Source organism: Bufo gargarizans, unplaced genomic scaffold (genome assembly GCF_014858855.1).
Source record: "Bufo gargarizans isolate SCDJY-AF-19 unplaced genomic scaffold, ASM1485885v1 original_scaffold_1321_pilon, whole genome shotgun sequence".
Lineage (NCBI taxonomy): Eukaryota > Metazoa > Chordata > Amphibia > Anura > Bufonidae > Bufo > Bufo gargarizans.
Genome location: NW_025334307.1, coordinates 343392 through 356474, shown reverse-complemented (window position 1 = coordinate 356474; position 13083 = coordinate 343392). Strand labels below are relative to the sequence as shown.

Here is a 13083-nt window from a genome sequence, read left to right as displayed (position 1 = left end):
ATGTATTGGTTGTCTGTAAATAAACTTGTTTACTTCAATTTTGCCCTCTTCTTTCTCAGGCCTACCTCATCCTCGGTTCCGGCACACCACAACCGACTGCGCTTTATTTTCCTACTGTCCATGGTATTCCTCACTGTACTATTGTAAGCGCCTAACACAAGTATTAAGGCAATTTGCCTGGATTTGTGGGAGGGGCTGGTTTGCCTCCAGCCAACTTAAGGCACTCCCCCTACCTGGCTCCTCTACCGTCCGAGGTCAGAGCTGCATGACCCTCCCACCACACCACTTATTAACACTTATTTCCTTTCTATTCTTTTCCTGGGTGGGCCCTCTTCTTTCTCAGGCCTACCTCATCCTCGCTTCCAGCACACCACAACCGACTGCGCTTTATTTTCCTACTGTCCATGGTATTCCTCACTGTACTATTGTAAGCGCCTAACACACACACACACACACACACACACACACATATATATATATATATATATATATATATATATATAATTTTTATTTTTTCTACCTTTCTCCTATCTCGCCCCCTCCACCTTTCCTACTTGCCTTTCTCCCTCCTCCCCAGCTCTTCCCCTCCCGTTCTCGCGGCTATTTCAGCTATTTACCCAACAATTCAATCTATATTACAAATTTTCCCCAACATAAGAGAACTCTGTTGCGATAGTACACATAACTTATCAGTGTTACTAGAGATAGTCCAAACAGTTAATCCGAGCAATCACCACATACGGCTTAGTTTCCCGAAAAAAAAAAAAAAAAGAATCGGGGAGAATTATCTGGAACATCCAAGTATTAGTGAATATAGGGAAGAGAAAAAACTGAAAAAAAGAGCAAACAAAACAGTCCAGTTAGTAAGTTGTTAATGTTGTTACAGTTCATGCAGTCCACAGATAATGGTGTAGGATCTATCCGGAATCGCTTTCTTAATATTAGTTGAGAGCAGGTGCAGGAGCTAGTTAATATATAAAGCGTTAGTCCATGGTAAATCCAAACAGTTAGGTAGGGGTTAGAAGGGATTAGACCACAAAGGAGTTTTTAAGGGGACTTATAGCGAAAACCAAAAACCTGATACAAAGGTGATCATATCAAAGTCCACCCATTATATCAGAGTAACTGTACTATTGCCAACAACTTATCTTCACCCCTTACTCCTAATTTACATCCACTCTCGCCTACTTTTTTCACAGAGAATATTTTTGTAGGATCCTCACATGGCGCAGAGTGTCCTGGTGCCACTAATATCCACTTTCCAACCCCACTCCTACACCGCGTCTGTAATAGTACCACCTCAGTACCGAGACTTCTTTACTGGGAAAAAAAAAAACTTTTCCTCCACCAAACGCACCACAACTAGCAATATGACTAGCACGGTGTACTTGCTGCGCTTAGTAGTCTATATACTTCATCATATTAGACCATGTATAACAAACATTACTGCAGCCTCCAGCGTTGGCTTCAGCTTTTATCAGGTTCCAGCCCCCAAACAGCGCTCACACAGCAGCACACATCACACTGCCAACAACGCCGCTCCAGCTCTCATCTCATAAAGGCTCTCAGTTTCGGCACCCACGGCGTCCTCAGCTGGCATGTTCGTCCATATTGCCCTCGGCGTCCTCCTACAAGCGGCAGCTAGCCTAGCGTCCTACGTCAGACGCTCACATGCTCCGTCCACTGCATCTTTAAATGTGAGACTACCATCATTTTATAAACAAACATCTTGGCTATCTCATACATAAATTGGACTTGCAAATATTTAGCATATGATTAGTTATGCAGATGAGCCGACTTTTTGACTCTAATATTTTGCCTGGATGTCCACCTCTTGGCTTTGAAATGGATGGACGAACTTCATGTCATATTCTTCCAATGGTCATGGCACTCACATGATTCAGTTTGGCAATTTTCTTGGCCGAGTTACCGCTATCAATGAGCTGGATGATGCTGTTTCTCTTTTCTTGGGAAATCTACTTAATGGCAGCTATTGGATTCGAACCAGTGACTTTTAGATTGGGAATCAACCTAATAACACACTATATTATTATTATTATATATTATATTATTAGCTATTAGGGAATGTGTGAGAACAGGTTGTGATGTGCAGTACACAAGAAGAAAAAGGAGATTTTTTGTGAAACTTACCTGTAAAATCTTTTTCTCGTCTTTTCCATTGGGGGACACAGACCATGGGTATAGCTTAGGTATTAGTAGGAGGGACACTATGCAAATGAAAGAGCTCCTCCGGCTATACCCCCCGACTTCACCAGGAGGAACTCAGGCGTTGCACAAGCAGTAGGAGAAGGAGCAAGAAAAAATCATGGAAACAATCGGACCAAGCCATAAGGTCCAACCATAAACAGAAAACTGAACTAAAGACCCCTCCTGCAACAGGCATAATGGGTGGGAGCTGTGTCCCCCAATGGAAAAGACGAGAAAAAGATTTTACAGGTGTGTTTCCATTGCGGGACACAGACCATGGGACGTCCAAAAGCAGTCCATGGGGTAGGAAAAAACATCAGCACTGCCAGGAGGAACGCCCAACGGTCGAACAGGAACCACAGCCAGCAAAACCCTGCGGCCAAAGACCGCATCAGACGAAGCCAGTGAATGCAACTGATAAAAATTTGTAAAGGTATGTAAGGACGACCAGGTGGCCGCCTTACACAGCTGAGACGCAGAGGCACGATTGTGTCTTGCCCAGGAAGCCCCCGCCGCCCTAGTGGAGTGATCGGTAATCCTAGCCGGGGGAACTCTACCACAAGCGCGATAAGCCGCGGAAATAGCCGAGCAGATCCAGAGCGCCATGAACGGCGGACAGAAGCAGTAGCCGCAAGATACACCTTCAGGGCCCGTACGACATCCAGGGAATGCAGAGTGCGTTCCTTGGGGTTAGCCGGAGAAGGACAAAAGGAAGGCAGGACAAGATCCTCATTAAGGTGGAAAGGAGAGACCACTTTGGGCAAAAAGGAGGGGACCGGACGGAGCACAACCTTATCCTGGTGGAAAACCAGAAAGGCTCCTGACAGGAAAGAGCGGCCAGCTTCGACACCAGTCTGATTTAAAAGCTTGTGATGGGATTTGAACTCACAGCTTCTGCATAATAGTCCAGAACTGTAATCACTACGCTATGTAGCTGTATTAGAAGTTATGGCCACAAGGAAGACCACTTTCCAGATGAGAACAGTCAGAGAGACCTTCCTCAAAGGCTCGAAGGGGGCCGACTGCAGAGCGCGCAGAACCAAATTGAGATCCCAAGGAGACAAAGGGGGAACATACGGGGAACCGAATGCGCCACCCCCTGAAGAAAGGTCATCACCGGACCCTTAAGAGCAAGGGACCTCTGACGGCCAGCACCGAAACCTGACCTTACAGGGAACTAAGCGACAGTCCCTGCACAAGCCCAGACTGAAGCAAAGACAGTACCATCAAGATGGAAAAACGAAGGGGAGGGAACCCCGAACTCTCACAAAAGGACAGGAAGGCCTTCCAGGTACGATAGTAAATCCGGGAGGAAGAAGACTTCCTCGGTCTGATCATGGTCCTAATCACTGAATCCGAGAACCCCCTCTTCATCAGGATGGCGGTTTCAACAGCCACGCCGTTAAATGAAGAGACCGTAAATTCTGGTGGAAGAGCGGGCCCTGAGACAGTAGGTCCTGTCTGTCGGGAAGAGGCCATGGGGCGTCTGCCAGCATCCGAGCCACGTCCAAAAAACCACGCACGGCGAGGCCACTCTGGGGCGATGAGAACGGTCGGAATCCCTTCCGCCTCGATCCTGCGTAGACCCTTTGGTAGGAGAGGAAAACAGAGGAGGCTGAAGTCCTGCCACGGAGACACCTGCGCATCCATCCGTACGCCTTCGGATCTCGGGCGCGAGCCAGGAACACTGGGAGCTTGTTGTTGAACCTGGACGCCATTAAGTCCACATCCGGACGGTCCCATCTGTGGCAGATTTCTTCGAATACTTCTGGATGCAGAGACCACTCGCTTGGATCCACCTTGTTGCGGCTTACAAAGTCCGCTGTCCAGTTGTCCACTCCTGGAATGTAAACTGCTTATCACCATCCGACTGCGGGTCCTGCCCTGATGGTTGATGTAGGCCACGGCCGTGGCATTGCCCGATTGAACCCTCACTGGGAGGCCCGCAAGGAGAGAGGTCCAATGGGAGAGAGAGAACGGAAAAAATCGCCCTCAGTTCCAGAAAGTTGATTGGAAGGCGAGACTCTGCCGCCGACCAAATACCTTGAACCGTGCGAGACTGGAGAATGCCACCCCAACCCAGGATGCTGGCATCGGTGGTGACGATCGTCCAGGAGAATGTAAGAAAGGATCTCCCCGACCTCAGGTTCATCGGGAACAGCCACCAAGGGAGAGCTGCCCGAACCCGCTGAAAGGTAAAGGATCTCCTGTTGCGCCAGGTGAGCGTGAAACTGGGCATATGGAAAGGCCTCGAAAGAGGCTACCATAAGACCCAGGACCTGCAAGTATTCCCGTATGGTCCCATAATAATAAGTGCAGTGATATCCCCGGGCACCGCTCTCCATGTCTGTATACTTAGTTCACAGTGTCATAATCGGTGAAAGGTCCTCTTTAAGGTGAAATAAGGCTATGTCCCTAAGGGGTTAAAGTATAACTGTTGTATTTTTGTCTTGGATTGTGGTGATTAATATCTCCTTGGAGGCCCTATTTCAACTTTTCACTGTGTATTCAATCACCCCTTAATTCCAAATTTCTGTTCCCTGTACTGCCTACTTTTACCTGTGCTTAAAATAAGGTTGCTAAGCAAGGTCCGTCTATGTGTTTGAAGGACGGAGGATGCAGAAGCAGGCAGCCTGCAAGGTCACATTGCTGACAGCCAGGGACTGTAAGTAAATGATTAAAGCCAGGTCCTCCCCAGCAGCTGATAACAGTGCCTGGGCTGTGTGCAGGGCTGTGGAGTCAGTAGATAAATGCTCCGACTCCGACTTCTCAGTTTTTTGTAACTCCGACTCAGACTCCTCTGTATTTAATATGCGAATGTATTTTATACATTCCTTGAAGGAAAGAAAGGCAACATACATGTCATTACCAAATGACTACTGGCTGGGAAGCCAACAGTCTACTGTATTGAACAGTTTAAGCAAAAGACAAACACAATGAAAACAACAGTTTTATTCATTTCTTTTAATCAAGTGGCTGGATAGTAGCAGCAGGCATAAACATCAGGAACTTTACAAGTCAAAAAAATTTGGTTGTTTTAGAACAAAAACAAAGCTTATCTATATGAACCAAAAACAAAATCTGTAAAACCTAGAAATGGTTTATATTAATCTTCCTCACATCACTGAACGCGTTTGTTTTGCGGTTACGTGAGGCACTGCATGCATTGGCCTTTATTCTTACAGTAGAGAAGTCATTAATTATAACTGTTTATGAATTCGGACATTTAAACTTGCTTTTTTTTATTTTTTATTCCAATTTAAATTTAGTAGGAGTCGGATTCGGTTCATTTTTTGCCGACTCCGACTCCAGGTACCCAAAATTGACTCCGACTCTCCGACTCCACAGCCCTGGCTGTGTGCACTTCTCCCTGTCCCTGCGCTTGGCAGACGCTCCCTCACTCAGCAGAGCTGGAGGATGCAGAGTTGGTTCAGCAGACCAGGTAAGGGAGATCTGCCATCTGCTCAGTGTATAAATGAAATGACCCCTTTGTGCTGCAGGAGATTAACCCTTTAGGGGGAGGGCTCTGGTTACTGACACTTTTGGGGGGCCTCAGGGGTAGGGCAGTGGCAGCCATCTTAACTGAATAGTGAAACTGCAGTTTTGTGACCCATATGTTAAAAGTCTTATTTGATTTCAGCAATGTTCTTAGCGTTAGGGGCTTAAGCAGATTTGAGGCGAGTTATGAAAGATCTAGAAATGGGCTTATCTTTGATCGCTGCCACTCCCATGCAATTATTGAATTGTTCTGAATCACATTCTTGCCCATCGGGATAATCGGATGGAGATTTCAGCCTTTTTTTTTTTTTTTTTTTTTTTTTTTTTTTTAAGGAACTTATTCATGTCAACTTGTGGAGCACTGGTTGTTTGGTGAAGGTCGAATTGGGGAGTTTTTTGGCCAGACTTTGACCATTATGAGGAGTATTTGTGGTAGGTCTAGGCTGAGTCCCCTGTTTAGAGGGATGGAGTAATTACATTACAAACTTGGTTATTTAATGGTGAGGGAAAGCGTTAGCTGAACCATGTAGATTTGCAGTTGGAAATCCGAAAAAAAAAAAAATGGAGTATCACTTCTTCCAGTCTTCCAGATGGATGAGGGAATAAAATGATATAGCCTATCAGCAATAACAGTGGGAGAATGCTGATATTGCTGCTGTTGTAGCTGTCCTCTCCTAGTAATGCAATCTTATCAACAGTATCTAATATGGCCTGTCACACACCAGATCAGGGCAGCGGTAGTGCTGCCAATATATACAGTATATATTAATTAATAAAATATCCCTGGTTGGGAAATCTTGAGGCTGCTCGGTGGGGAGGATTTTTTAATTACGCTGAGGAGCGGACCATATGGCTCCATGTCTGGACATTGAGTCCACGGCTTATCTGCTGGAAGTAGGCTGTGTTGCGGCCAGATGTCTGGGGGGCGTCCGACCAGGTTGATGGTTTGTTTGCCAGCAATCTTGGTGCAGTTTGGGGGTTCAGAGTGAGGGGAGGTTGGAGCTACCTCATTGTCCTGATGTGCTGCGGCACTGGAGCTAGTAAATCCGGATCATGGCTTCTCCTCTGCTGTAGGCCGAAGTATGGCTAACCTAACCTTCACTCCCAAAATCGTCCAAAAGGGTCAGATTGAGTGCCTTCAAGATACAGGTGCTGAAATGGGTGAAAGTCAGCTCATGGTTCCCATGGATGACCAGGGATTATAAAGTTAGTAGCAGGAGCCGAGATCTTTACGGCCTGTCTGTAGCGTGCCAAGCCATGCCCCCTCCATACAAGCATATTTTAATGAAAAAACTAAACTAGAATTTTTATTTGGACTTCCGTATATCAAAGAACATCTATCCCTATTTACCCATATGTAGATCATGTCAGAGACTTCATGCAAAGAGAAAGCAAGCGCCTACCATCCAAGGCCTCAACACATATATATTTTTAGCCAAAGTAGGTTTCTAGGAGCTAACTGGTGTATAGAGCCATGGCACCCAGAGCTTCTGAAATTTAGTGTGAGCTCTCCTTTTTTTTTAAAATATTGCCTTCTCATATATCAACATAGTATTTGCTTTCTCCACAAATTCTTCTTTTGTATCTATTGTAACGTAATTGGGCACATATAATAAGGACCTACTGCAATTTTTTTTACTTTGTGCATCCAGTTGTGTTCCTGCCATATATCTGAATGTACATACCTTTTTGGTAACCGGCTAAGTGAGCACAATATGCCAAGTTGATGACTCCCAGTTAGGCAGGTATAAATAATCCCTATAATTATATTAGTTTGTTCAATTACTTTTGAGCCTGTGAGGACTATGTAAATATTATGCTAATTCCTAAAGGCAGTATTTTGTTTCAACCCATTGAATTAAAGCTGAACACTACACTTCAATCACATTTTGATGGCCTTGTTTTCAAAAATTGTGTCCAAATACTTCTGGACAGTAGACCCAACACCCATGGCCTGCAGAACTGCTACATACTGTAGATGCCAAAGAAACCACTCCTTCCTCAGTCATGATATACTCGTAAAGGTGCCGCCTCCTGTAGTAATCCCCCAGTGTAATAAAAACGCCCATAAAACAGCTGCATTGTGACATTGTTCTATTTCAGGGGTTCACAAAAGAAATGCTGATTGACGCTTGTTTGCATCAGGCCAATACCAGAGTGGAGTGAGCGCCGTAGCTAGCTGTGCATGCTGTTTCATACAGACGACACCCGTGGCTAATGTCCAGGACCGGCGGTAATGCCGATCGCTGACATTTTACCTCTCAGATACCGTGGTAAAATGGGACCACGGCATCTGAGAAGCCGAATACCCAGAAGCATGCTGGAACCCACCCACCCCCCGGTGGAAATCAAGGAAGGCGTTCCACTGCAGTAATGAGCCTGAGCCTGTATTAGGCATCCAAGCTCATTACTTGTAATATAGCTATTTCTGTATAGTATAATGGAGAAAATTCCATTACCCAATACAAATTGCAATTTGATGCTGATCGAATGCATTAACTATATAATTCCTTTCATTCCTTTATCATCTAATCTCTCAGAATTCTGAACTAATGTTTTAATAAATATAATATTTTGATATAACACGTACCAGGTGTATGAGAATACCAGCTGTATTTTTACACACTCATTTTTTAAATTATTATTTTTTGGGCACATTATATGTCCCTCATGAGCTCATTTTGGATAAAGGCAGAGCTGATCAGAGCAGACCCTGCAGCTCTCCTTTGCCCAAGATGTCGGCTATCATTTGATAGTCCAGTTGAGGAATCAGCATAGCCACTACCTTTATTCACTGCATAGTGTGCTCATTGTGCACTATATACCGAACACATGAAAATGCAGAAGTGTTAATAAGCTGCTTCTGTCTTCTCCTTAGGGTCCCCAGCTTTCACTGGCAGCCAGGGACCCGACCTGTGCCTGCTAGATTGCAAGAGCTCTAATACAGCGCTGAGGAACACAAAAAGACAGGAGGATAGGGGCCACAAATCATTGCTTTGACAGTGATGAGTTGTGCACCCCTTCCCTAAAATGACAACAGATCTGTGATTAACAGTTTTACATAGCAGGACAGTCTTACTGGGGTGCTGCAGTGTCTCTTAGAAATACTTTATAGAGGTAAACTGTAAGAAAAAAATAAATATATGTAGTGGTATCGGATGAATAACTTGATAAAATTACCTAGGATTGGTAATTGGCTAACTAGTCTAGTGCATTGTTATAATGTGTATTTTTAAAATCCCTTTTTTTCTTAGACAAATGCTTAGTGATCTTAAGGAAAAAGACATCCCTGAACTAAGGAACAAGCTTGCAGCCATAAATAGGGAAATACAACGGCTGAAAAATGATGTGGAAGAACAGGAAACTCTCATAGCAACATTTATGTCTGAAGAGGAGAGTGCCAAGGCCTGTTTACAGGACATTTCTCTCATGGAAAGATATCAGGTAAGTTGAAAAAGGGCAAAAGGTAAATGTTGAGATGTTACTCAATTTTGCAACCTTTTATAATGAAAACTAAATGGAAAAAAAAAATCAGTAACCCCATTCAAACCATTAGGCCTCCTGCACACGACCGTAGGTGTCCCATTGCCGTATTGCAGAACGCATTTGCGGATCCGCAATACACAGACACCATTCCGTGTGCAAGTTCTACTTTACACCAGTTTCATAAATCTTCCCCAGTGTTCATATCAGCTATTTATTATTCTCCTCTAAAACTTAGCATTGAAAAACCTGAATGTATCACCTTTCGACACCTCAAACCTATCAATCACAGTTAAAGGCTCCATGCATTATCAAGTCCCACAAGTCTGCTGCCTCACACTTGCACTTTTCTAATTCAACCTCAACTCTGCTGCCCAGTTAATCCATCTCTCCCCTCACTGCCCTCTGCCTCTCTTTTCTGCTAGTTCCTTCACTGGCTACCCATTACCCATTAACAAACAGTTCAAAATATTATCAATGGCATAATAGGCAGACAATGGCATTTATCATGTTAATACAAGCACGTATTAAGTTATTGTGATTGTCCATATATCCATTCTGGTTGCCAGGACCGTGGGAGCACACATAGGCCACCAGATTGGAAATATGGACATGCACCGCAGCTTCCGTCCCAGCCACGGCGTAACTGCGCTGTAGCAGTGGCTATAACCCCTGGAAATTAACAGTGTATAATGTGGTTGAAAAATGAATCGAGACAGCAAAGGAAGCAATATGGATAATCACAGCACATTAGTAATTGCCTTGTATTAACCCTTAGGACGGGTTCACATCAGCGTTACGAATTACATTATTGTTTTCCGTTATAACGGAATTTGTAACGCAGATTTCAAAACTGAAATCTTTGCAGACATTCCATTTTGATCCGTCATAATAGAGGTCTATGGGCAAGCAGAATGGATTTGTCTGGTTTCCGTTATCCAGGACTGAAAAGAAAGTCCTGTCGACAAATTCTGTTATTTTGCGTTATAACCATTTTACAACTGAATTTGTAACGCTTGTAACCCACCCTTAGAGGACCTTGTCATTTTGCATTTTCGTTTTTCACTTCCCGCCTTCCCAGAGTCATAACTTTTTTTTTCCAGTCACATAGCTTTATGAGGGGCTTATTTTTTGCAGGACAAGTTGTACTTTCTAATGGCACCATTTACAGTTGCATACAATGTATTGAGAAGCGGGAACAAAATTCCAAATGGGGTGAAATTAGAAAAAAATTCAATTATTTTATGTTTTGCTTTTTTTAATTTTTTTATTTTATTTATTTTTTATTGCGTTCACTATGCAGTAGAATTGACCTGTTACCTTCATTCTCCAGGTCAGTGCTACTACAATGATACCAAACTTTTATAGTTTTTCCTGCATTTTAAAGGGGTTGTCCAGGCTTTCCTATATTGATGACCTATGCTCAGGAGGGCCAGATTTGATGAAGTGAACGTTTGCGAGGGCCAACCATTTTGCCCAACATTCTTTGAACCATTAAAATTACATGCAAATTAACATTATGCAAATTTTATTGCAAATGGCATACCTTTCATTTTGTGACTTGGATGACAAATCTAAACAGGTGTTAAATCACTCTGCCTTCAATATAAAAAACAGGAGGCAGAAATATGTCAGAAACAGTACATTACAAGGTTGTTTGTTAACTTTTAAATTCCAAAAATGTGAACAGGAACATAACACCAGGTATACACATATGTTCAAATATATTTATAACTGATTGACCAACTGACATTAAAGGGAACCTGTCATCAACTTTATTCCGCCCATACTATACTAAAGGCAGAATAAAGTAGAGACAGGTGAATTGATTTCAGCGGTCTGTCATTTATAAGTTAAAAGTAAGTGGTTGCCGAGAACCAACATTACAATCATTGCAGACTGGGCATGGGAAAGAGTCACGGCCACCTGAGAAGAGTCATGGTTATTCATGAATTCCTGCTCTCCCGCCCGCCTGCTGATGACTGACAGTCTTCTACCAAGTTCCCGTTCTCTCTAGGAGAGAACTGCCAATCATCAGCAGATGGACGGGGAGAGCAGATTATGAATAACCAGGACTTTTCTCAGGTAGATTTGACTCTTTTCCAGGCTCAGTCTGCAATGATTATGATGGTGGTTCTCAGCAACCACTTACTTTTAGCTCATGAGGGGCACACCACTGAGATCAGCATTTCTGTCACTAATTTATGCTGCCCTCAGTGAGATTAGCATAAAGTTGATGACAGGTTCCCTTTAAATGAGATTTTACAACGTATTCATCTCAACTGAAAAAAATCTTGCCTGCACTAATGTGAAGGGTGAAACTGAGATCTGGACTGCAGCAGATAGGCTAAATCTGCTTCAAAGGCTGTGGTTTTGATGCGCAAAATATCACGCAAGTGAGAGTCGCTTAGTCTTGTCCGCATGCGATTCTTGTTAAGGTTCACAACATAGAATGTCTTCTCACACAAATATGTTGAGCCAAACAAGCTCAGCATTTTCTTTGCCAATGTTCGAATCTCTTTAAAACGGCTCTTGTCCAATTGGCTGTAAAATTTCACAAGAGAGAGCTGTTGGTGCCGACTGCGTAACTCACTGTCACAATGCAGGTCAATGAGCTCGAGCTGCAGCTGATCTGGAGCATTGTCGGGGTCAACAGAGAATGGAGAGGAGAAAAGGGTGATCTCCTTTTCAATAGCTGCAAAATCTTGAAAGCGCCGTCTAAACTCCCCAGCAAGAGATACGATGTCTGCTGCATACCTGCTAGTTTGCACACGGATATCATCCTGTGGAAAACTGTTCATTATTTCCTGCAACGCTAAAATATGAATGGTATTGGGCGGTGTTTGTGACAAATGCTTTTGGAAAAGTTGCAGCTTTGTTCCAAAGGCTTTGAGGTGTGAATAAAGCTGGTTCACCACTGCATCTTTGCCCTGAAGACTCGTGTTCAGTACATTCAGATGCTTTCTTATGTTGAGTAATTATCCCAGTAACTTTGTTCCAAGGCAGTTTCATGTCATCTATGGCAGAACTAACAGAAACAAATAAATCTGTTCCTCTTGTTTGGTCCTTAAGGCTCTGGAGGTCAAGTAGCTCTTCAGTCACATTCATTTCATCGTCCACCCCTCTCAGAAAAATCAGCAACTGAGCTGTGTCGGAGAGGTCCGTGCTTTCATCACAGGCTATTGAAAAGAAGTCAAAATCAACTCCTTTTGACGTTAACGGTCTCTTAATATCTGATGAAATTTCTTCTACTCTCCGTGCTACAGTGTTACGAGCCAGGCAAATGTTGGAAAACTCTGAATTCTTCCTGGGACAGATATTCTGCACCATTTTCTTTAATAAAGTCACCCTCAGCAATTAACGTTGCTACCTCATAGCTAGCCCTTGTGGCATTTTCATTTGACTCACGGGCTCTTGTAAAAAATCGCTGTTGTGACATTAAAACAGCTTCAAGTTGCTTCACCTTGTCACTGCGGTCGCGCCCCGTTAGCTTGTTGTATGTGCTATGTCTCGACTGGTAGTGTCTCTTGAAATTAAATTCCGTATTAACAGCCACAGTCTCTTGGCATATTAGACAAACACAGTGATTCCATATTTCAGTGAAAAAATATTCCACTTTCCACCTGTCCTGGAAGCGGTGTCCCTCACTGTCAACTATTCGTTTCTTATTTGTAGTTGCCATTATAAAAATTGGCCATATGGGGAGAAGTTATTTGTAGAGAGTACTAGGAGCACAATCAGATAATCAGATTCTAGCCCAGTGACGTACAGTGAGGGGTTAATGAAGGGTATGACAGCTTGCTACCACTGATTCGGATTATGCCCCCTTTTCTGCTTTAGTTGACAGCCCAGCCTGCAAGTGTGTGTTTTTTTCCTCAATAGACTCAAATAGGC

At 43.6% G+C, this 13083-nt stretch overlaps 1 protein-coding gene across 1 annotated transcript in view; it reads left to right on the top strand.

Annotated features, from left to right (window-relative positions):
- The window catches only part of LOC122923183 (DNA repair protein RAD50-like), a gene marked incomplete at its 5' end in the record, with an annotated part of 164550 nt that overhangs the window by 19274 nt on the left and 132193 nt on the right, over positions 1 to 13083 (top strand). Inside the window, one exon of the mRNA XM_044273917.1 lies at positions 8961 to 9150. Within this exon, the coding sequence (XP_044129852.1) occupies positions 8961 to 9150 (190 nt within the window). The remainder of the gene's footprint in view (positions 1 to 8960; positions 9151 to 13083) is intronic.